General features: G+C 30.8%; 5 protein-coding genes and 1 long non-coding RNA gene across 10 annotated transcripts in view; 4 read left to right on the top strand and 2 right to left on the bottom strand.

The window, feature by feature from the left end:
* The first annotated feature begins 764 nt into the window (after window positions 1-764).
* Window positions 765-8636, top strand: LOC100881363 (citrate synthase, mitochondrial). Of its 2 annotated transcripts, none has more exons than XM_003706183.3 (8): window positions 765-1125; window positions 1632-1844; window positions 3249-3587; window positions 6601-6806; window positions 7273-7405; window positions 7519-7713; window positions 7889-7990; window positions 8286-8636. In XM_003706183.3, the coding sequence occupies exons 1-8, from the start codon at window positions 1009-1011 to the stop codon at window positions 8493-8495; spliced, it is 1515 nt and encodes a 504-aa protein (XP_003706231.2). In that variant the 5' UTR covers window positions 765-1008; the 3' UTR covers window positions 8496-8636. The 2 variants fall into 2 exon arrangements, with proteins under 2 accessions (XP_003706231.2, XP_076398393.1); XM_076542278.1 differs by having other exon boundaries at window positions 766-1145.
* Window positions 8637-10238: 1602 nt separating this feature from the next.
* Window positions 10239-12908, top strand: Rnft2 (ring finger protein, transmembrane 2). Of its 3 annotated transcripts, none has more exons than XM_076542279.1 (5): window positions 10239-10312; window positions 10948-11197; window positions 11280-12017; window positions 12086-12301; window positions 12384-12908. In XM_076542279.1, the coding sequence occupies exons 1-5, from the start codon at window positions 10308-10310 to the stop codon at window positions 12615-12617; spliced, it is 1443 nt and encodes a 480-aa protein (XP_076398394.1). In that variant the 5' UTR covers window positions 10239-10307; the 3' UTR covers window positions 12618-12908. The 3 variants fall into 3 exon arrangements, with proteins under 3 accessions (XP_076398394.1, XP_003706228.2, XP_012147474.1); XM_003706180.3 differs by having other exon boundaries at window positions 10243-10694; window positions 10948-11188; XM_012292084.2 differs by having other exon boundaries at window positions 10244-10694.
* A 280-nt stretch (window positions 12909-13188) lies between these two features.
* LOC100881140 (uncharacterized) lies at window positions 13189-15010 on the bottom strand. Its single transcript, XM_003706181.3, has 2 exons — window positions 13537-15010; window positions 13189-13448 (listed from the first exon to the last, which is right to left on the bottom strand). Exons 1-2 carry the CDS (start codon window positions 14670-14672, stop codon window positions 13319-13321), a joined length of 1266 nt encoding a protein of 421 aa, XP_003706229.2. The 5' UTR covers window positions 14673-15010; the 3' UTR covers window positions 13189-13318.
* Window positions 15011-15293: 283 nt separating this feature from the next.
* On the top strand, window positions 15294-21195 carry LOC100881472 (fructose-bisphosphate aldolase). Its single transcript, XM_003706184.3, has 6 exons — window positions 15294-15484; window positions 17111-17323; window positions 17472-17788; window positions 18716-18938; window positions 20742-20921; window positions 20992-21195. Exons 1-6 carry the CDS (start codon window positions 15446-15448, stop codon window positions 21139-21141), a joined length of 1122 nt encoding a protein of 373 aa, XP_003706232.1. The 5' UTR covers window positions 15294-15445; the 3' UTR covers window positions 21142-21195.
* A 552-nt stretch (window positions 21196-21747) lies between these two features.
* LOC105663404 (uncharacterized) lies at window positions 21748-25606 on the bottom strand. Its single transcript, XR_013041645.1, has 2 exons — window positions 23823-25606; window positions 21748-23338 (listed from the first exon to the last, which is right to left on the bottom strand). It is a non-coding gene; the product is annotated as an uncharacterized LOC105663404 (long non-coding RNA).
* The window catches only part of Ald1 (fructose-bisphosphate aldolase), a 41697-nt gene continuing 38742 nt past the window's right edge, over window positions 22987-25941 (top strand). For both annotated transcript variants that reach the window (XM_003706182.3, XM_012292085.2), the window contains exon 1: window positions 22987-23145. In XM_003706182.3, coding sequence (XP_003706230.2) covers window positions 23005-23145 — 141 coding nt within the window. In that variant the 5' untranslated portion in view covers window positions 22987-23004. The remainder of the gene's footprint in view (window positions 23146-25941) is intronic.

Genomic DNA, 25941 nt, shown 5'->3' with positions numbered 1-25941 from the left:
CGTTTAAATTAGGCAAGTACCTATCAAAATAGCCTAATGTGAACGATATTTAATTAAAGTTCCCCGTTTCACTGCTAGATGGCGCTGCGTCGAACTTACATAAAGGGACGTCCAGATTAGGCAAGTACCGGTACAAATAGCCTAATACGAACGACATTTAATACAGCGCAAGAAAGCAATCATCCGATTTACGTATTCATCATATTTTTTTCCGTAACTTACAGTCTTCTTCAACTTTTTAGAAGTAAATTAATTGTTACATTATCTTTATTCTCTCAACACATTTTTATTAGCTTTCTATAAGAGCTTGTATTACAGCGCACACTAACATGTACATATTATTATGATAATTCCGTCTTAGAATTAAGTGTTAGTAATGTATCTATCTATTAATAAAATATATTAAGTCATTTGATGTACAAAAGTGTTTGAAAATAAAGATGAATAAAAACATGTACTTGCGTATTTATAAATTCCGTCATTCCGATCCCCAGAAATTCTCTAAATTGTAAAAAATAAAAAATAAAAAACATATATTAATAAATTTAATGTAATTAATTTCTTATATTCGCAAACTATTCTAACAGCAGATTCGTAAACTATTCTAACAATTTATTCAAACCTAATAATTTGTTTTGTGCTTTGAAGACATTTCAATTTTACCACATTTCAACAAATTCGCACAAATCTCTTTTATATCCAAAAACTGACATAAAGTATGCTACATAATAAGGTTATTTTCATACTTCACAGTATAAACAAAAAAGAGAAGATTATTTCTCGATATGCATACAAATATAAAAATGTTCGTTCATTACAAACGTAAGCAAAGCAATGACTAAATTCTACGTGATTTCGAATCTAAAGCAATGATTAAATTCTACGTTACAAATTAAAAGTAAAACTGTAATCGGTGAAATGAATTTTATCTTCTAACGTAATGATCTTCGGTCGCGAAAATTCTTCAAATTTGAAAGCTGTTCTTCTCAAGAGGCTACTTCAGAAAAAATGTTCCACGTTTATAGAAAATTTCAGTGCAAGCATCTGCAAATAATGATTCTTAGGAATGTCAGGAATTACAAGAATGGCAGTAATAACACCGGAGGACATCGGCACGTATTGACGGTTGGAATCGATTTATCGATGTACGAGGTTATTCGCAGCCAATTTGCTGTTCGAAATTAATCGATCGTGGTCTTAAAACACCCTTAAATGATTCATAAAAATTCAACTCCAAAAATATTCGCATATTTATATTTCTCTTTTTTTTTTTAGAAGAAAAATATTCTACTCTTTATGAATTTTAAGTATACAAATTTTCTTCTAAATATTAAATTTAAAAAAATACTTTCAAGTATGAATTTTTAATATAAAATATATTAATTTAAATGCAAATTTTAAACACAAAAATATAAATTTAAAATATGTATAATTATTTTTCTCAGCTCTTTAGCCTGCTTATTTGAACACCACATTTTAATCATTTTAAATGATACAACTATATTTACAATTTCTTTTTTTATTATTTTCATTATTTTGATTGAACATAATTTTGTATTATGTTGTATTAATATTGTGCCTAAAAATGTTCAATTTTTGCAAGAATATGAAGTGGTTGATGTAATGTTAAGGTAAGCACAATCAGAGGAGTTCCCAGCACGAGTACAAATTTAAAGGAAGCGTTATGTGAGAAGATCCCGATATACTATGATTTATTAAGAAATTTCCGTCAACAACATGGATCTTCTGTGATCGGCAATATCACCGTAGAAAATTTGTATCAAGGATTAAACGGTGTTCATACTATGGTTAGAGAAACGTCTGAAACTGATCCAAAGCACGGAGTAAATATTTTCATTACATTCAAATTAGTGAATTATGTAATATAATATACAATTAACCAGTTAACTGTGGCGATCTTTTTGCAAAGCGCGCACCAGTGTGTGTCGCGATAATCAAGCGATGACAAGTTAGCTCTCAAGAATTTATGAATCCATCTCAAATCATTTACACTTTTTATTTGTTTATTTCATTTCGTGTTGACCTCTAAACATTTTAAACGTATTACAATTTACGAATATAATTTAGTTTCGCCAAAATTACAATTTAAATATCAAATTGTAACAAAATTTTACGCATGACGGATATAGTCGACATGGCACAAAATTCTGCCACATCTCCATGGCGGATATAGTCATCAAACACACTTAACTGGTTAATGTACAATTATTCCGAAAGTATATAGCAATATAACACGTCACTCAATAAGTCTCTGGTCTAACTAAGAAAAACAAATTTTTTTTTAGAAATTCCACTTTAATCATTAATATACTTTCCTTCCAGTGTGATACATTGATTCCAACGCTCCTCTAACTTTTCAATTCCCTTTATATTAAACGATTTGTCTTTGCCCCCAAAATAAGCTTCAGTTTCCGCAATCACTTCTTCATTTGAGCCAAATTTCTTTCCCTGGAGCATTTTTTTCATATCTGCAAAGAGCCAGTAGTCGCTGGGGTCCAAATCTGGGGAGTACGGTGTGTGGGGAAACAATTCAAAACGTAATTCATTCAATTGAACCATCGTGTTCATCGACTTGTGACACGGCGCATTGCCTTCGTGAAAGAGAAAACGCGGCACCCACTTTGAAAGCAATTTACACATGCCCAAATTTTCATGCAAAATTGTGAAGACACTACCTTCTGATATCTTCAAGGCATCAGCTATCTCACACAACTTAAGTTTACGGCCCTTTAAAACTATTTTGTGGACATTTTTTATGTTTTCCGGAACGACTGCTGATTTTGGGCAACCAGAGCGTTCAGCATCATCGGTGCTTGTATGACCGCGTTTAAATTCAGCATACCAGTCAATGATAGTTGATTTCCCTGGTGCAGAGTCCCTACAATGCTTATGAAGTCACTTTTTGGCTTCAACAGTATTTTTTCCGATTAAAAAACAGTGTTTAATCAACACACGAAATTCCTTTCTATCCATTGTCTTCAAAATTACGAAACTGGGGGTACTAAAATGACTGTAACTTCTAAACTATTGGTCAGAATACCCTGAAATTTTGACACGTACTGTTTGAAGGTTAATATTATTCGAAAATAACGTGGGTCTGTCACCAGTGTCGCCATATATGTGTCAGACCGGGGACTTATTGAGTGACGTGTTATGTATAATAGGTCCTCCCTTGTCAACATTCACCATATTTTATCATCTCGATATCTATGTTACATTATTGATAGATTAAGTACAGAGGACTGACGATACCAGAAGTGATTATGCTTTTACCTCGACAAGGAAAATCACCGAGTGCTGAAGCGGTGTTTTGGTTGTTGTTAACGGGTGATGTTCCAACGCAAGAACAAACAACTTCTTTAATAACTGATTGGTCGGTACGTCGTCAAAAAAGAAAGGAATGGTGGTCAGGACCTGGAGGTGGCATCGTTGGTTCTGTTCTTCACAGTCTTCCAAAAACTACGACACCTTTGAGTAAATTGTCTGTGGCTCTTACTATCTTTGATTCTGGAAAGTATTTGAGGGAAGGTTTAAGAAGCGGTGCTCAGAGTCACACTCTATGGGAAGTGAGTTGAATTAGGGTCAGAATGAAAGAAGAAACAAGGACAAATTTTTTATAACTTGGAAATTATAAAATATTTGTGAGCTGTGTAGATATAATGCAATTACTAGATCTGTTTGATTGAGGCGCTCCGCGCCTGACTAACAATGTTGAGCGAGCGAGTATATTTCACGCTAAAGCAAAAATAGTCAACCGTGTCATTCGGTTGAGTTGATTGAGTGGTGCAAGAGAAAAATGTGAACAAAAAAGTTGAAAAGTTTAGTAAATAAGCGCGAGCTAATTCAATTTTGCATTAAAGTCTACGGGGATATGGTTTTTTGGTGATTATTCCTCCGTGGCATGCGCGGGCGGCGCGCAGGAGGAATATATACGATAATGAGTATGCAAAATCGATAATTACTCACTTTCTGAGCACAGTCTATCAACTTTTATGATTAAAGAATGTTCACTGATTCCCTAACTACTTTCTCATATCACATATGTTCACATTTTTATTGTAAATAATTAGTTATTAATTAATATCCAACACGAAGTCGACGGAATACATCGCACGCATGAGCTAATTTGAAATAATTAATAACACATTTTCTAAACACAATTTATGGACTTTTATTATAAAAGAATGTTCAGTGATCCCTCAGCTACTTTCTCGTATCATATTTGTTCAGATTTTTAATGACATTAATTAGTTATTAACTAATAACCAAAGGCCAGCCACGGTGACAAGCGCTATACACGAGGTTATTTTGAATAATTAATTACACGTTTTGTGGATATATTTTGTGCATTTTTATGATTGAAGACTGGTCAGCAATGCATTATGTACATGGTTCGATCATAAAAGTTCATAAATAATGTTCGGGTAACGAGTAATTAATTATTTTGTGTCAGCATTCCGATACGTACATGAGCCGCCAATATCAATTCTATTGCGCATGCAAAGTGCAATATTTCGGCACTTTGGCGACGCAGTATGGCTCCTGAGGCATTTAGAAACAAATTTCTATTAGGGTTTGATGCGTTTTGACGCCTAATAAAGCCAGGAAATCAATTTTTGTCGAATTCGGTCCAAAACTGTACAGGTGGCGCTATCTAGCGGCAAGCGACGGAACTACGAAAAACTAAAATTTCGATTTTCTCCGAAATTTGGCAATTTTACGTATTTCTGAGGGTCAGAAATTGTTCTGTGACCTCTCTAGAATCTATATAATGCCACAAGAACCTCCTCAGAGCGCTAGAAAAGAAAATAGAAAAATAGGTCAAAACATGGACTAAAAAATTGGCGTCCATCTAGCGGTGAAAGCTGGAACTACAAAAATATAGAAATGCGATTTTCTCGAAAATTAGCGAACCTTGAGTACTTCTGAGGCTCACAAAGTGTTATGTGATCGCATTAGAAGCAAAATAAAGCAATAAAAGTTTCCTGAAAGCTTTAATAAAGAAAATTAAAAAAAATGTCATTTTACGGGCATACGTTTTTTCAGTTTAGTTCGCTGTTTCGCCGCTAGATGGCGCTACAAATTTTCCCCATAAAATGACATTTTTTTTATTTTCTTTATTAAAGCTTTCAGGAAACTTTTATTGCTTTATTTTGCTTCTAATGCGATCACATAACACTTCCTTAGCCTCAGAAGTACTCAAGGTTCGCTAATTTTCGAGAAAATCGCATTTTTATATTTTTGTAGTTCCAACTTTCGCCGCTAGATGGACGCCAATTTTTTAGTCCATGTTTTGGGCTATTTTTCTATTTTCTTTTCTTGCGCTTTTAGGGGGTTTTTGTGGCATTATACAGGTTCCAGAGAGGTCATAGATTGATTTCTGACCCTCAGAAGTCCTTAAAATTCGTTAGTTTTCGAGAAATTCGAAATTTTAGTTTTTCGTAGTTCCAACTTTTACCGCTAGATGGACGCCAATTTTTTAGTCCATGTTTTGACCTATTTTTTTATTTTCTTTTCTAGCGCTCTAAGGAGGTTCTTGTGGCGTTATATAGATTCTAGAGAGGTCACAGAACAGTTTCTGACCCTCAGAAATACGTAAAATTGCCAAATTTCGGAGAAAATCGAAATTTTAGTTTTTCGTAGTTCCGCCGCTCGCCGCTAGATGGCGCCACCTGTACCGTTTTGGAACGAATTCGACAAAAATTGATTTCCTGGCTTTATTAGGCGTCAAAACGCATCAAACCCTAATAGAAATTTGTTTCTAAATGCCTCAGGAACCATACTACGTCCCCAAAGTGCTGAAATATTCATTTTTTTATTTTCCTTATATGCGTGTTCGGACCCTCACTTTTTAGGATCATTTTCTTCGGTGATTATTCGTTCGTGGCAAGTCCGATTAAAATTTTTTTTTCTATGTCCATCTGGATGTACATACGCATGTGCGTGCAAAATTTGATGAGAATTGATTGAGTGGTGCAAAAGAAAAACGCGGACAAAGAAGTTGCAAAGTCAAGTATAAGAGCTTCGCTCGCTCAATTAGAAATTTGTATGTCGTATAATAATGTATTTTCCAAAATTATTTTGTGTTATTTTCATTTCTGTTATTAATAACTGAACTATTAATAATACTAATAATAATCTCAATAAAACTAAAATGGTAGTTCAATTATTGATAAAAAAAAATGAAAATAACACAAAATAATTTCGGAAAATTCATTGTCATACACACACACATATATTTTTTTATTACTATTAGCCCTTTGCACTCGAAGATAATTTTACTTTTTGCAAACAGTAACTTTAAAATATTAATTAAACTGTTAAATGACTTCTTTTGAAGTTATTAATTCTTTACTAATAATTTTCACTATTGTCTATTTCACTATGTTTATACATCACATAAGCACTATTATAAAATTAATTAAATAATGCTTCTTTTAAATTATTGTATTAAATCGAATGGCGCCTGAGAGGCGCCTCTCGAGCCCACTTTTCAATGTGATTTGAAAATGTAGTATTTTCGCCACTTTGCAGTGAACTATCTCTATACAAAGTACAATCATAAGTTTCTGTTTTAAGTATGCTTATGAAGATGGTATGGAACTACTTGCAACGCTACCCGCAATAATAGGACTAATCGCTAGGACCGAAGAATTTAAAAATGTGAAAGAAGATGGCGATTGGGTGCAATTTTTCTTAGAATGTTTGAGCAATTCGTCCAACATCTCTGAAAGTCATAAGAAATCTATAGCAGACTTCCTTCGATTATTTATTACCTTAAATGCGTGAGTAAATTATGTCCATACATTTTTCATTTCTTCAATTCATTTTGCGATATTATTTAGCTTTATCCTTTTATTCCGGTGTTTTATCTACTGTTATTGTTAACCCCTTCCCTTACCATTTATTTAACAGATGCGTCAGTCAAGACTAACTATTCAGGGCTATAACATTATAACGAACAAAGAAAATTAAAATGTTGTAACTATTTTATATTCAGAGATCCTTGATAATGTAACTTATAGGTGGACAAAAATTTCAAGTTGAAGAATATTCAAAATTTGAGTAAGGTTTGTCACATTTTAGCTGTAAGCGCGTCACGACCGAGAGTCGTCAAAGTAAGGGAAAGGGTTAACTTCATTTTTTTAAATATCCCACTTTTTATAATAAAAGATTCAATTGGTTTTGTGTAACATGCAAGTTCATTATAAAAATTCTACTAAATCTATTTTTCTATCATTTCTGTTTCAGTGATGAGAACGGAGGAGTTCCTGCTATCCACATCTCAGAAATACTCGGCGCTTCCCAATCGAATATCAATCAAGCTTTGGCAGCAGGTGTGTTAGCATACACCGATGAACCGAAGAGCGGCACAATGTCACAAGTAATTTCGCAAGTTCTCTACAGTGTTTGATCGACATATTCGTTTCATCCATAAATTTATTATTATTCCTCTTTTCACTTACTTTATTATACAATCTTTTATTAAATCTACAGTATATGGAATTTCAAACGAAAATACAACAATATTGGGGTCACGAGCCGAAAGAAGAGAAATTGAAAGATTATCTTGGTACTTTGATAAAAAATAAGGAATTAATTGGTTATAGAAAAGCAGAATTTTGCGATTCACGATACATCGCAATGTTAAACTACGTGAAGGAATCTATGCCAGATAATCCTGACATAAAGGTGCATTCACAAACATTTATTTTTTTGTTAATAATAATTTCATTGGATTGCATATCGTTTACGAGCCTTTGTCAAAATTATTATTTATGTGTTTTTGTTACGATTTTTTTCTTTCGCACAAAATTTTTCTGGTATATTACGATAATCAATAAAATATGTTTGAATAATTTTCAAGTTATCGCAAGCTATCAGCCGAATACTTGACACGATGATAAAGAGTTCCAAAGGAATGAAAATTTGTCCTGAACAAAATACAATCGCGGCGCCAGTTTTGCAGGTACATTTTATTATTCCATATAAGAATAGAATAGTTAAGCTGAAGTGGGGTAAGTTCGTAAACGGGGCAATGCGTATACAAGCTATTTTTATTACAATATGAACGAAATTTCTCCATTTAGTATGTTTGTTTCCTTGTTTTGTACAAAATTATTTTTCTTGTGTAACTATTAAATATATCAAAAAGTAATCAAACGAATGTATTAGTTTTAGGTAATAGAAGCTAACTATTTTTTAATCATCGCACTTAAGTATTAAATAAGATTATTGAAAAATTTGTATCGTATTTTTTCAAGTTTTACGGAATGAAAGACATGGAATTCAATCAAGTGTTGTTATGCATGTCACGAACGTTGGGTGCAGTCGCATCTATCATTTGGTCGAAAGTTATTAATGCACCGATTGAACATCCAACATCAAAATGCACTTATACTTATTTGAATTCGATCCAAGGGGTGCGGAGGAAAAATAAACGAAGGACACACGTTGAACATCCTCGAAAATAAACTTCAGCGGTTCAATAAATATCAACATACTTTATAACATATTTTGCTGTTCTTTCATTAAATAATTTTTCGATTGTATCATCTAAGCGCTGTTTGTTATGAACAAGTTTATTGAAATATACATTTTTCGTTTTGTGCGACTGTAATGAATTTTATTTACCTTACATTTTATTTCTTTACCTTTTTATTTCATTACGTTTCTTTATTTATTTATTTACTTTTTGTCATTTCCTACCTTATAGACGATCGACTATTCTGAAAATGATGCCGCGAATTAAACAAAACTTTAAAAATAGAAATTTTTCAATATTTTTTTACGCGTACATATACATATAATTTAATGTGGTTTTATTGAATACTGTTAATGTATATGTCGTCTATGTAATTTAAATAAAAATAATATAAAAATTGTGCTCGTGACATTTAGCTAGTTTCTCCTTCACACCATTAGATGATAAAACATTTTAAGATTCACAAAATATTTTAAACTTTCGAATATGAAGATTCAAGCCTTCTCTGAGGACATTTTTCTGACTTTATCGTGACCGTGGAACAATTTGCAAAAACATAAGTGAAACATAAAAATGTTTTAATTTACGAAATGCAATTTTTATTTCGGTAGTCCTGTGTTTTGCCGCTAGATAGCATTAGTAGTGTCTTTCACATAGCGCGTACAAACATGTGACTTCAAATAACATTTATAGTCAAAATTTGAGTTATCTTTCGGTCATTAAAATGTTTCCCAATGACTCATTTATTTCAAATATCTGAAAGATAAAATTTTTAAACACAGGAGCTACTTAGATGAGTGGAAAGTAACTCAGAAGCAACGAATGGAAACAAAGTGACTCACAATATTGTAATTATTACAACGTTATATTGTACTGACATTTCAACTTTAAAAAAATTAATTATAAAGTTATAATATTGTTGTGTATGATAATATTTATTATTAGAATAAATAATTAATTAATATATTTCATGATAATTTATATTGTATAAAATAATATAATAATTAATAATTAAGATATTTTATGTAACAACTTCTATTACACAAGACATACAGTGATATTTTCAACTAAAATTTGAGTATCATCTAGCGTCAAATATCCGTATGTCACCGTTACGTATCATTTTGAACTGACATGCATTGCATCACAGCATGTCAAAATTTGATATGGTCTCGATTAATTTTTGGCCGTTTAACAAAGAAATATTACTGCACTGTTTGAACCTAGGACAAGAAACTATTATAAGATTGTTTCCTAAACATTGCCAGTAAAATTAAGCCTGAAAATAAGATTACACTTGAAAACGATTTAATAATATATTTCTCGTTTATACCGGCTCGCTTCAGTGCCGTACCATTTCTCTCATAAACAGCGACAAATTCTCAAGTCTATGCCAAATTATATTTTGACAAGGTTCCAGAAGTATAAAATCCTGAAGTCACACAGTTACGAAATTCTAAAGTCCTACAATTCCATTATTACAAAACTTCAAAGTACCAAAATTTCAAAATATAAATATTCCAAATAAGGTTTGATTAATTTAACACAGCACCCAATTGCATAGAAAAGTTATTAACCCATAGCCATGACAGTGTATGATTTTTTAAAACAATTTAATTTTTGTGTTGTATCAAAGATTTATACGGAACTTGAATTTGTTTAAAAATTAACATTTTCTTCTGAAATCTCAACATTTTTCCTCGGGCCCAATAAATTATAGACACGGTTCTCTGTCGGTATCTCAAATCTCAAGCAAAACAGTGACTACAGTAGTCGCTGAGCAAAAGTAATACTAGAGAAAATGGCGTAAGAGCATTGACTACAGATTATACATTTACATATATATCTCTTTTTCTAAAAAACTATGGATCAAAGCTTTCCTCAAGTTTTTGAGGAGATTATAACATTCTGAAGAATGTAGTAGTGTTTTGTGACGCATTGTAGTAGTTTATCGAATCTCAACGTAAAATGGATTTCCCCTAAAAGCTTTTTGTATCGGTTGCTACAATCTGTGGTCGCATGTTCTAATATTTAATCTTCGGTGGTGAATATGCTACTTCTTCCTACCGTTTACCATATGTTGTGTCAATATTAGTCACATGATTACATGGTCAAAAACTTACATTGAATCATCTTGATGTTAATTAATGCTTCCTCGGGAGAACATAATAAAAATAAACTCCATACCGTATGTAAACCTTTTACTGATCTACGTATATTGATAAAAAAAATACTAACGCACTTGCGTCAGTAGATAGAATATATGTTAGCTTGATTGTCATTGATTAGATTAATTTGTAGTTGCATCTAGAGCCGTTTTTGAAGTTCTATTCTAAAGAATATTTGCATGTATATTTACATACATAAATTCTTGATAACAAATTGTGTGGGTGTATATATGTTAATTTAAATATATATAATTATTATTATTGTGTATATAGAATGGCAGACAACGTGAGACTGGAAGAGGTTGTTAATGTAATTCCCACTTCTACAATGCCTCATATGTCAAACATTAATGGGCAATCCTCAGGTTTGCTAATGACACATCCAGTGACACCAGTTAGATCTACTTCTGTTGACATAGGTTTTAATTTTGGTGCTAGAACTATGGAACAATCTAGACTTTTTGCAAATAATATATCTACTACTATAGAAGAGATCAGACCTTTTATAGAACAAGTACGTATTGTAAGTATAGCCACAATGTAGATTTTATAAACCCATATAATAATATAGATAATTTTTATGTCATTATCATTTCTACTTGCAGCAGCCTAGTGCTTCGTTAACTTCGTTATTAAACATTCAAAGAATTCAAAATCCAACGCATACTGTTCCTATTGCATCATCTGACAATTATGTGATTAATGTTGAAAATCACCCAGAAGATAGTACAAATTCACGCGAGGTTTCAACGTATGACAGTCATCATCATCAGCATCAAACAACAACAACAGATAATTTTTTAAACAATATTCGTGAGGCTGCAAACGAGGTTGTGGGTGAAAATCAAAGTAATAATAGCAACAATATTGTCAACCATAATAATAATAACAATAATAATAATAATGTAGAGGAAAATAATCCCGAAGGATTACAAATGAATCCAGAAACACGCGCATTAATTGGAGTATTTCAGAAATATATTCCCTTTGTTTCTATTCTTCTTACTAAAGGTCTTTATGACAATAGAGCTGGAATATTGAATTTTATAGTATTACTTGTAACATTTAATCATGCTAATAATGTTGTGAAACGTGAAATCGCCAAACAACATAATAAGAGTTGGGTGTCACTTTTAGTTATTACATGTTATATTGTTGCATGTATAGTGTTTATTAATTTCGAATATGAAACACATCTATTTTCTCCATATACGCAACCACTTACAATTTGGGAATTGTTGTGGTCAGTGTTGGTAACGGATTTTATTTTAAAATTGCTTACTGTCGTTTGTAAAGTGGTTTTAACATGTATTCCGTTAAAATTGTTGGCACTGCGACAAAGGGTAAGTTTCAACATATAATGCTTTAATAGCATTAGTTTATTGAAAACTAAATGAAATTTTTATTGCAGGGAAAGTGCTATCTGATGGTGGAAGCAACATCTCAACTCTACAGATGTATTGCACCAATTCAACCATGGTTATATTATTTGTTTGAAGCTTATCAAGGTCCAGAAAAGATTTTAGGCGTATGTTTTGCTGCGTTGTATGGATTAAGCAAAAGAAATGATTTATTATCTCGCATAAAATTGTTCTACATTGCTATTTGGAACTTATTTCAAAATGCGGTACGTTTTGTACGTTTGTTAAAAAAAAAAGCAAACAAAAATGTTAGTAAAATGAATTTATAAAATAATAATAATTTTACAGAATTTGGGTGTATCTCCGTCGAAAGAACAGATAGCAGCATCTGGTGGTATATGTGCGATTTGTCACGAGGAATATTCAGTGCCAATAAAATTATATTGTAAACATATTTTCTGTGAAGCATGTGTTTTAACATGGTTAGACAGGGAACGATCATGTCCACTATGCCGTGCAGAAATTACAGATGATCCTATTTACCGAGACGGACACACAACTCATTTTATTCAGTTGTATTGATTCTGTGTATAATACATATAACTGTATCTTTTCCACTGTTAATTCACAAGGGCTTCAATAAGCATTTAATTTACATAAAATATTTTCTTTTGGTTTTGATAAGATTTTTATCCTGATATGAATTACTTAACTACATATAATGTTAATATTCATAACGAAATAATTTTTATATATCCATTATTTAAAGAAACTATTGAATAGTAATATAAGCTTTATAAATTTGTAAGATAATTTGTATATAAATAATAATAGAACTACTTGCATAAAATAAAATTTATATTTTGAAAATGATTTACCAATTAATTTTTTATTTATGAAAATAATGTAACTGACTTATGAAGTTCATAAATAGTTACAAATTTTCTTCAAATTAATACATCATGTTCTATGTCTTAAATATACTGAAAATTTTTTTGATCATATGTGACAAAGAACATTAATAATCATAGTATGAAAAAAATGACTATATAAAATTTGCTTAAGTCTAAATTGTTTTCGTTGTTGATTATATTTCAACATTTGGTCATTAAGGTTGTGTATGTAATATAATCAAAATCACACTGTAGGTAAATTCGTTAATGTACAACACATAAGTATTTTCTCTGAGACATTAAAAAACATACTGCCATACAGGATTTTAACACTGAGAATAAAGTAATTATTATATAAGGATATTTTTTTAGCGTACATAGAAAAATAGTTCATAAAACATTGGCTTTCAGGCGTGCCTGGAAGTATTCTCCATCTCCTTTAGTTGCTTGTTTGTTTATTTCTTTATGGCGGTCTTTGCTCACTATTTCCTCTAACACTTCTCCATCACCTTTAATTAATCTGTGAGAGTATTTAATTAATTATTAGTAATTCTTAATATATGTTGCACATCTGTTAATAAAATTGGATTTGTTTTCATGACAACTACCTGTATCTTCCAGTTTCCTCGTCATAAATTCTACGTACTACACTCTGTTTCTTTTCCCATTCCTCTTTTGTCATTGGTGCCATTGCCTTTGATTTTTCTGATATTTCTTGGGTAGAATTCTTTGAAACACTGTCTTTGGACTTTTCAGTATTACGGGATTTCTTTTTAGATTTCTTTAATTTCTTCTTCAACTTTTTCTTCATTCTCTTCTTCTTTCTACGTTTTTTCATAGCTTTCTTTAATTTCTTAGCTTTTCTTCTTGCTTTTTTACGTTTTCTTTCGTCCTCGGATGAATCTGTACTGCTACTGCTACAACTACTGCTAGTACTACTACTACTAGAACTACTGCTACTACTGTCACTGCTAGTACTGCTTACACTCGAGGAACTTGAAGAGGATAAAGACCTTTTCCTCTTTGATTTTTTGCGAACAAGATGATCAGTCTTTTCTTGTGTATCTTCTTCTTTCTTTTTTTCTTTTCCTTTCACATGAGAATCATCTACATCCCTCTTTTTTGATTCCATTTTCTCAATATTAGAATGTTTCACAGGTCTTTCTTTTGAATTGCTTTCTCTCGAGTGTTCGCTGGAGTCTTTCAAGCTTCTTTGATGATCATGATCCTGATTGCTTCGACTTCTGGATCTATCGTAAGGTGGTCTCCTATTGTTATGATTAAAGAATCTGTTTCCTCTTCTCTCGTTATTATATCTATTATATTGCAAATTGTTATGTGTTCTATTTCTATCATAAAATCCATGCTTATAAGGTCGATAACCAAAATTACGCTTTCGATTATCAAAGAATCCGCTGCGTCCTTTATAGTACCCTCTACTTTCTCTCGCATTCATTCGGTATGGTCTAACTCCATTCTCATACTTCTTATCCCATTTGTCGGTCCTCCTGTCTCTGTCATTTTGATGTTTAGCTTCACGACTGGAGGCATTAGAGGAGCTCGAACCACTAGAACTACTTCTATGTCTCGATTTCTTTCTTTTATCTTTACTGCACGTGTTACGCCTCTTTTTTTTACCATCGGAATCATCGCTTTGCGAAGAGACCGACTGTTTCCTTTCCCTTTCTTCTCTCTCTTTGGAGCATTGCTCCGATCGTGAATCACTTTTCTCTCTGTTACTCATTGTAACGTTTCACTAACTTTCTAAATGAATTAAATCTATCCTAGATTTAATTATTGTATTTTTCAACGTGTATTTATCGTTTCGTCGCATCGATGAATAACCTTCCAAATCATAAATGGAGGTTTCTCACTGTGAAGTGTTTTCATATGGAATGATAGGTAAGAATCACATATAAACGGATGTGTTAACGACAAAATAATGCAAAATAATTATTAAATACTTGCTCACTATCAATGTACTTATACATCCTGCTGATACGTAACCGCAACTAACCTCGATTTAACAACTTGTAACAATTCCTTTCATCGATTTCCATTTCGAAAATTTGTCGAAATTCAGGGCAAGTTTTCAATGAAGAATTATACACGAAACGAGTAGGGTTTTTCGTTGTGGTTCTTCCGGTGATTGGTAGCGGTCAATTACGAAATATGCTTCATATCGTCAATATTAATTTGAAACATTACATTTTATATAATTCCATAACCAGTCATGTCTTTCCTCAATAAAAAAAAAATATTTCACCAATATCTTAATGATTCTTTAAAAAGATAACTTTAGTTCAATTGTTGTATTATAGATTTAAATTACGATTATGTACCTTTTGATAATAAATAAATATTCAACTGTTTTATAATTCCTGAATGAAGACAGGAATTTCCACAAAAATTTCTGTAAATATGATTCTTAAAATTATGTAAAAATATATTCGATGTTCTGTCATCTCTGTTAAATTAACTGGTGTTATTGGTAAAGTTTAAATTAATGATACAACAATGATGCGGTTAGGAGATAAATGTTCTTGCAAAGACAAAGTAAGCTGTTATAGTTTTATTATTAATTCCATCACTGTACAAATATTTGTATTATTTAGTTTACTGCAAGAAAATACATTTCTAATTACTGACAAAAATATAGTTTCGATAATAGTGGTTATTGTAGAAATGTACTGGATGGTACATGTTAAGTGTTACAAATTGATTTCTTCAAAATCGTATATATCAATTTTAAATTGTTTTATAATCAAATTTTAATAAATATCGCATACATACGATTTTGCTAACAATAAGAAATACTGTAATTTTTGTACGTTTAAAAGTTTCCAAATCTTTAAATTTTAAAAATGCTAATTTTTCAAATTTTAAAAATGCTAATTTTTCAAATTTTCATATTCCCAAGTTCATAATACAATTGAAAAAAATTGCATTTACATATTTATGTAAATTTTTGAACTTGTAAATTAGTAAATTAGTAAATTAGTAAATTAGTAAATCAGTAAATTAGTAAATTAGTAAATTAGTAAATTAGTAAATTAGTAAATTAGTAAATTAGTAAATTAGTAAATTAGTAAATTAGTAAATTAGTAAATTAGTAAATTAGTAAATTAGTAAATTAGTAAATTAGTAAATTAGTAAATTAGTAAATTAGTAAATTAGTAAATTAGTAAATTGGTAAATTAGCAAATTAGCAAATTAGCAAATTAACAAATTAGCAAATTAGTAAATTTGTAAATTTGTAAACTTGTAAACTTGTAAATTTGTAAATTTGTAAATTTGTAAATTTGTAAATTTGTAAATTCATAAATTTATAAATTTGAAAAATCAGCAGTCAAAAACTAATTCGTCCTAAAATAATTTGCCATATACCAAAAAATAAATCCTGCCTCATTTAGTTGAAAAAGGCAGTGAAATTATACACTAAAAGTATACTACACATTTTAATTCATTTATAAACATAATCCATATTTTTCTCTTTTTCTCTTGCAAAATACTTTAATCAAAATTTTTATTTTTTTTTTCATAAAAATTGCAAATATGCAAAACAAGTGGTACCTTATTGACACACCGGATTACACTTATCAGTACTAGATTATCTGAAATTAAAAAGAAGCAAATAATCGAAAAACGCAACTTTGATTATGCTGTAACATTCGGTATCGTCTGTGGACTTTGCCGACCTTATATCAGTGACTGATAACAGAAACCGTGCGAAGAAAGTTGAAAGATTGCCGTATTTTAAAATGACAAATTCAGAATGTTCAATGATTATTTTACAAATTGAAATATCAAATTAAAATCAAAATTCTATAATCATGTTAACGAAATAAGAAAATAATCTTCTTTCTAAATATTCAAATTTTAGTTATTAAAAATTAATTTATTATTGAAATGAAACATCAGCAAGGATATAAAATTATAGAAGTTATTCACCCATGTTCACGATTGAATATTCAAACGAATTCTAGGCTGTAATAATAATCAGATCCTCAGTTCAAAGTTCTGAGTTCGATACTCTTAAAATTTAAAGCTTAACTTAAAACTTTAAAAAAAGGCGAATAATTATAGTTCTAATACATTTCTTGGAGCTCTAATCACACAATCCGGATTATGCTTTTAAGAACTATGAAAATTGTACCTCAAAAATTGATATTTATTTCCTAGATCTTGTCAACCGTTACAAAATATTCGGACCTAGACCCCGCTCTATGTCAGGAGCTGCGAAAAATCGTAGAAACTTTGATCGCGCCAGGAAAAGGGTTGCTAGCATGCGACGAATCTCCAACCTCCTTAGAAAAGCGATTCAACGAACTGAACATAGAAAACACAGAAACCACACGACGCGATTACCGACAAATGTTATTCACAGCCGACAAGGTCATTACAAAATAATCCCTAATTTTTCTCAATACTCGAACGATCAAAAGAACCGAAATCGAAACGTTACATGGACAAAGATGCACTGACAAGTCATCGACATTGTATCAATCGGAAACTTTCTCCAATTTGCATTTTCTTGTCGTAGTCCCGACTCTCAAAATATATTAGCGGTGTTATTCTGCATCACGAGACAGTTTATCAGAAAACCACGGACGACATTGACTTCATCGAGCTGCTACGCCAGAGAAATGTCGTACCCGGCATTAAGGTCGACAGAGGTTTGGTCGAGCTATTTGGCACGAAGGACGAAAACACCACGGAAGGTTTGGACAGTTTGCAGGAGAGATGCATCCAGTATAAACGAGATGGCTGCCATTTCGCAAAATGGCGATGCACGTATACCATCTCGGAGACCACGCCGAGTCAGCTGGCCATGGCTGCGAATGCGAACGTCCTTGCAAGGTTCGACTCGATAAACCCTTAAATTGGTTGCTTATGCAAACTAGGGAGTAATCATGCTTGTCCCAGGATGACTAGATTTATGCTAAGGAAGTATTTCTATCGGGAGTCAGCGATTTTAGGGGTTTCGGATAAATTATTGGGTTACTTTAGGGGTTTGGAACTTTGGTCATGCTTCAAGATAACGCAGTTTTATTTTATGTAATTTTCTTTATTTTTTCTTTATGCTTTTTATATATTTTTTGTTATTGAAATTACAGTAGTCTTTCTATGGTGTTTTTAGTGGCTGTAACGTTGCTGTATTTTGTTTAAAAGAAATTAAAAGATTTTACTGTTAGACCTATCGACTTGTGTTTATTTTGAAATTAAATATGAAGTTGAAAAATAAATGATAAATATAAATTAATTATCTTGATGAAAATTAACACACGTTTCAAGAAAAGTATTTTAACAAATCTTGTTAGAAAAAGAAACTTGTAAAATAGTTATTTTGAAATTAAATATGAAGTTGAAAGATATACGATAAATATAAATTAATTATCTTGATGAAAATCAATATACGTTTCAAGGAAAGTATTTTAACAATTCTTGTTAGAAAAAGAAACTTGTAAAATGGTTATCTGATCGCTTGATAGTTTCAGTGTTAAATAATGTATAAAAATGGCTGTTCATAATATAAAATTTTCAAATACCAGTTTTAACAAGTACCTTAACTCTATTTATATTTACTCTTTAATGAATGTTTAATTATTTAAATGATCTAACGTGAATACTATTTGGTAATGAATTTATACAACTTTTAATCGCTTTATGGTTAAAATCTTAATATCCGCTTATAAGCTGACTAATACGATAACTTTCTGTCATTAATTTATTCGCGAATTGTTATGTCACTTGATCAATATTAATGAATGATTTATTCGTTTTAAGATACGCCAGTATATGTCAGAGTGCACGAATCGTACCAATCGTAGAACCAGAAATATTAAATACCGGCAATCATGGAATAAATAGAGCATTAGAGGTTCACGAAGAAGTACTATCAGTTTTATTCCGTGCTTTAAATGAGCATCGGGTTTATCTTGAAGGAATGATTCTGAAACCTGCTATGGTTTTGTCAGGAATACAAAATAATGTTAATTGCACGCCTCAGGTATAACAACTTAATTTTAATTATTGCATTAATATTATTCTATGTTATTTGAATATAAAATATCATTTTATACTTTTTGAGTACAGAAAAATATTCTATATTATTCAATATTATATTATATTATAGAGTATTCTATAATATAGAGTGTTTTGTAATATTCTATACTATTTAAGTATAGTACAGAATATTTTATACTATTAAAATATAAAAAAGTATAAGTAAAAGTATAGTAATAAAAGTATAATAAAAGATATAACAAAGATACCAGCAGGTATAAAGAAAAATTATGCTGTATTAGAAAACAAATCCAAATCCAACAAGAAAACAAATCCTATATCATCTATCATTCTAATCCCCATAACAGAAGTTAATTCTTTTTAAATTAAATTACATCCATTAAACGACCACTGGTACATGATATCTTCTTGTCAGTTTTAAAACTTTGTTCCAGAGATTATGACCTGCTGTTCGTTTAATTCGCAATAGGTATATCTATTATAAGTAGGAATAAATTTTTCAGCTTCTATATCTTCATACTAATTGGAAACTTTTAAGATTATCAGCTACAGAGTTGCGATAGAATGACTCAATCGTGAACATAATTTATGTAACTGAATTTATTTTTTTAAATAATTTATAGTCAATGTTTATCTTGTTACGTATTTAAAATAATATTATTTGAGACGTATTTGTCTCATTAAGATAAAACCATATCGGTTTGTAAATTGTATTATAAATTAATAGGAAGTAGAAGTAGAAATTATATAGAACAAGAGTTTCATACTCCCAAGTATGTAGAAAATAAGTAGAAGTAAAAATGAACAAATGAATCGTAGAAGAGGAGCGAAACTTTCGATAAAATTAAATAGTTTGTTAGAAACTTTTGATTTTTATATTTTGAATTTATTTTTACATTTTTAATATATATTACAATCATTGAAAAAGACAATAAACATATATTTAATATTAATAACGAGATAGCGAGATACTAAGATATTAACGAGATAATACAAGAAAATAAGTTCAGATGTTCAAATGTTAAACAATGCAAAATATGTTGTATTTTAAATGCTTGAAACATGTGTTCTATTACGAACAATATGGACAGAATTTTATTATCATTTTTTCAAACCAAGACAGCTGTTTGTACATTATATCTTTTACTTGTCTCCACAAGTACAATATTACTACAAAAATGATGAACAATTAGTTGCTAGAATAAAATTAATAGAAACAACATTTAAAAATATGGAGCATGTATGTATAAATGAATGTATATATTTAATTATTATTAATAACTTTGCATGAGTAAGTGTTCTGAATAACTTATTATACAGATTTGTCATACATATAGCTCGCGTGCAGAATAACGTATTCCTTCAAATATTGTAAGAAATATTTAGTTAAATAAAAATATTCGTTGTTAGACATTGAACTATGATAAATGTTCAAAGAAATATTTCACATAAGATGTTAAACAATGCTAAATATTTTAACAAATATTTAATATTAAATTTTGAATATCATTAAGTACTTAATGGTAAATATTTAATATTAAATGTTTAATATCATTAAGTATTTAATGTTAAGTATTAAGTATCATTAAATATTTAATATTAAATGTTAAACATTCTTCAATATATTAACAAATATCTAACAAAGCCTTTGATATTTACATGTCCTACATCATTTCCCCGAAAGTATATCTTTCCAATCATAAGAGGATTGAAAAGAATGCAAACTTCCTTACTGCACAGAACATATCCTCATCTATAATCATAAATTAATCGGAAATATTCATAGATCGTTGCCGAGTATACGTTAAATGCTATGCAAAGAACAGTGCCCCCAGCAGTGCCAGCGATTTTATTTTTGAGCGGCGGGCAATCAGATACAGAGTCTGTTTTTAATTTGAACGCCATTAATACTTACGAAGGGAAAAAACCGTGGACGCTGAGCTTCTGCTATGGACGTGCTTTACAAGTAAACAAATGCTAAAAAATATACATTATTTATTTAACGTTTTTTCGATTAACCGTTTACTCTTTGAAAGAATACAGCGATGAAGGTTTGGGGCGGAAACGCAGACAACAACGAACAAGCTCAAGAAGTTTTTCTAGAAAGAGCTAGACTTTGTTCTGAAGCGGCTTTAGGACAAGTACAATTAAGTAATGGTATCTGCACCAAGAGAACCTCTCGCTGAAATTATTAAATATTTATAAGAAATTATGGAAATCATTAAAGATTCTTAATGATATTTTTTAGTAATTATACGCAATATCTCAAATTATTAAGATATTACGAATCTCAGATTTTATTTTATTTGACATCATTTCATTACATAAAACCGTTTTGAAATAGCACTTTATTTTGAAGATTGAAGTTTGCTGAAAATGACAACCGAAATGACTGGCTGTCAGTTTCAGGTTTGAACAATAGAACAAAAGATCTTTGTAGTGAATAATAGTATAAAATGAAAGGAATACAAAACCGTAATAAATTAAATTAGTAATACCACAGTCATAATCACTACTATATTGAGTATGTCAAAACCAATATAATATTTTTCAGAAATCATATATTATTTAAAAAATATTCTAACGTATATATAACGTTTAAAATTACAATATTTTATTTTGGTGTTTCATACAAAAAATGATAGACAATTTTCTAAATAAGACCGTTTCATTCATTTTTCATTTTTCATCTTTCATGCATTTCTTTGCGATTACAATAATAAATTCGTTGAAAAGAACTCTTAACAGATTTCTTGCAGGAAGAGAAAGAACAGTAGTTTGAATAAACGAAATAGAAATTAACAAGGAAGCTCCAAATTTATTTGACAGTTAATTCTTTGCACTAATGAATAAGTAATACATAAGATATATATCAGTCATACATTAACTATACTAATTTATACTAAGCTATACTAATGCAAACGTAGAAATAATTACTATTTATTACGTGTACGTTGTACTGCAATCTTTAGAATTACACGAGGTTGCATCAGATAATCCGAGTTACATCGATTTAAGAATTAATGTGAAGAAATTGAATCATGAGATGACACCTGACAAGACAAACTTGCGTTATCAACACATCTAGCAAAGATAAAAAGGTTATTCAGAAAAATGACGTGCATGTCTCATTGCACGTATATCAACGGAAGAGAGAGCGTAAACCTTCTGCTGAAAAATGCTGTCAGCAATTTCGGCGAATGTCACGCAAGGTGCCCTTGACTGACCTTTAAAACAGTGGTTCTCACTCGGAGGCTTTCAAAACGTATCGTAATCGTACGATACGTTCAGAAATTTGCTTTGCCAGTGGTCGATATGTCGTCAGCTCCATGGATCCCCACCAACCGCGTTATATCATCTTCCTCGGTTTTAGGGTCCTGATCGTCAACACGTGTATCTGTCAGTGTCGTAACAATCGCACAATTAAATGCGACTTATCGAACTTATTTTCGTGCCGGCGCACCAGTGATCATGTAACGGAATCGTGAAAAAATAAAAATAAAATGATTGATACCACGTGTTGTTTCAGCAATTTTAAATTTACGACGCATATAATTTCAAACGTATTTACGAACGTCAGTTATTGACTTCATTTCAGAATGATTTAAAATAATAATACAATTTTTCGAGTATCTATTGATTATATTGACGAGTTATTTTGAACGCGATACATGTTTATAAAAATAAAGCAGATACATAATACTCAAAATAACAATCTGCGCACTGATCATTGTCAAAGAAGTCCTCTGACGTTCACAATATGAATATTTTACTAGTATGTAATTGCTTTAATTGCGTTCTAGTGTGAAACAGTTTACATTCAAATGTTAGTATTCGTAAAAGTAAAGCTATCGAAATTGTATGCAAAATTCTTTTCTTTTCGCAGTGTATTATGATCGTGTAACGAAATTGTTACACTGAAATATATAAGAATGTATTTTGATTGTCGAAATATCCGTGGCGCTAGGTTTTATATTTACACACCTACGTATGTTCCCTGGAATGGACAGTCATGTGATCAAGGTTGAGAACCTTCACGGTTAAGGCTAATGCGCATGCGCTACAACCATTCTGGTTCAGACTTTGAAACCGACGAATACCCTAGGTTTACCTCAGTCGCTTTTCAACCAGCGGACGATACAACATCTTTGATACGTGTTTTGGGTCAGGAATCACCTCATCAATATCAGGTAAGTTATGTTCGTGCGTGTTCTTGAATGAATAGTTTCCGCAAAAATTAAAAGAAAATTATCATGCACTCTCATGGATCGCCTGATCCTTGGACAATGAAAAATCAATGGGAAATGCTGTCAGGAACGTTCGACCTACAATGAGATTCGACCTTGACTGACATTTAGTCGACACCCAATAGCTTCCTTGTTACTGAAAGAATTTTAAATTTGCATCGATCAATATTTCTGTAACGTAATGCATAAACAAATTTCTAATGAGGTGGATGTTTTCATCTGATGTTCGTTATATATATGCGGAGAGGTCAAGTTCAGGTCACGCGAATATGAATGTTACAATTTCTCGGTTTTAAAATATTAGCTATGGTATTTCATGAAATCGTAATTAAACAGTACATGTTTAAATTAATTTTTAAATCGTATCTAAATAAACGGTGACAAAATTAAATTTATAAAATTTTATGTAAGAATCGAATTACTTCTTTATGTACGAAATTATTAAATTTATGGTGCAACATGAACATCGGAAAAATTTCGTCTAATAATACTTCGGTCACGTGATTCGTAACCACATGACTGGGAGGAGAGGAAGAAAAGCACGATTAAAATAAACGTGTTCCGAAAATATTAGGCTAACAATACGTAATTTAATATTATTTTGAAAATATTATACGTACACAATTTTATTTTTACCGCGGAATACAGATTTCTTACTATTCCGTTATCGATATAACCTTTAACCGATAACGTGTATCTGTCAGATCAGATACACAAACTTCACGAATTATTTAAATAAACTATTTTTATTAAACGATACAAAGTTCAGACGAACGCGCAAGATCAATTAATCGTACGAATAATTGTCTAGTTAACATCATACGATTCTAACCTGTATTACGTCTGCCTACTTAACCGACACGTGTATATACCATAACGGTCGTTCAATCGAAATTTACAATGCTTACATGCGAATTGCATATAAGGAAGAAAGAATATTCTTGAATAAATTATCGCACATGTATTGCGTCTAAACTTTCGTTTCTTCTCGATATCTATTTTAACCTCAATGACGATTTAATTTTGTCGTTATCCATTGACTACAATCGATATTGCGATCAGTGATGTTCGTAGGTTAGAATTAGATCAGTTGTTTGCAGGCATAGTTCAATGATGGCGAGAACTTATGCAATACCGTGCACGGAACATAGCAGTACGTGACTGTGTATGTGCCTAGGATCATATTGACAGAAGGAAGGTGTCGTATGTGTACGTACGACGAAAAATAGACAGCGATACACGTGTGTGGTAGGATCAGGATGCATCTGTCCACGTACACCAATGCAGCCAGATCCACATATTACATCAACTTCTCCTCGTCGTTTCATCACACATTCTTTCGTCTCATAAATGCGAATAAAGCTTTGGCGTGCTACCAGTTTCTCAACGTCTACCGTTACATCTGTTTTTGGCGATCTCGCATTTGAATTTCGAATTGTTACCATTGAGCTTTGTTCACTGCGAAAACTGCCTTGGAAGCCCCTTGCCTTACGATTTTTTACTGGTCGAATAAATTAGGGTTAACTATTCAATTGACTCTGTATGATTTACATTCTGTAGAATAACTTACAATATATTTTAGAATAAAGTTATAAACGTCAAATGGAAGCAGTAATAGTATGTAAATTACTATGTAAATTTAATTTTGTGTGATTTGTTGTAAATAAATAATATATTATTTCTTAGTTGCAATACTAGATTAAATAATACATGTTACTGTAGAAGCTTTCAATATTGAAATTTTAAATAAAATTTGAATTGAAATTCGATTGGAGGCATGATTTACTTTGACACGCAAACGTAATCTGTGATTCCGGGTTACAGAAATAGCAGGAGGTGAACGCACTCAAAACTGGTAATTTACTCGGAAACTTGCATAATAAATAATCTTAGGTGTCGACAGAATACAAATTTAGTTCTTGTATACGTGATTTTTATAATTTTATATGGAAACCGGTTGTAGTTTGTATTTGGTGCAAATAGGTTAGTATGCTGTTAATGAGTTCAATGCAACTTTCACTTCTCAAAAGTGTTCCTAGTTTTCACATAGACTTCTCAGAAATGACTTTCAACATTGATTCAGTATTAAATCTGTACTTTGTAATATTAGTTTCGCAAAATACAATTTAAATAATATAATTTTTTGTGAATAGGTAGATAAATGATAGGATTTCAATTATAAGATTAGAAATATTAATTTTAGATCAATGATGGGCAACTGTGCTGCAAGCAATGATGGGTAATTAATTTCTTAATTTGAAAATTTGTTATTAAAAATTCCTGAAAGAAAAATTTATTATTCTCATATTTCTAATTTCTCAAATTTCTAGATTTCTAAATTTTTAGAATTAAATAGTTTCAAAATTAAAATTACAATTTTTTAAATTTCCAAATTACCAAATTATTAAAGTACTAAATTTTCAGATTATCAATTACCAAATTACTACCAAATTATCATATTACAAAATGATCAAATGTTAAATTTCTAAATTTAAAAATTTGCTCTTCAGCTAACATTTAATCTGCCCATCACTATTCTAATTTTTAACCGTAAAAAAGCGTAAGACATTTTTCATAAAAATTATTTATCATCTACAGGTGCATAAATCGTCTCATCGAACCAATTTGTTTCAACAAATAATTTTACTAATTCATTATTTGCGTGGAAGCGTTACATGATGTTAAAAACTAGATGTATCATGTACATAAATAACCATTGCATGTACTAACTGCACGGCT

This window comes from Megachile rotundata, chromosome 2, assembly GCF_050947335.1.
Source record: "Megachile rotundata isolate GNS110a chromosome 2, iyMegRotu1, whole genome shotgun sequence".
In the NCBI taxonomy this organism is placed as follows: Eukaryota; Metazoa; Arthropoda; class Insecta; order Hymenoptera; family Megachilidae; genus Megachile; species Megachile rotundata.
Note: the sequence above shows the minus strand (reverse complement) of the source record. Positions and strands in the feature narration are given on the sequence as shown.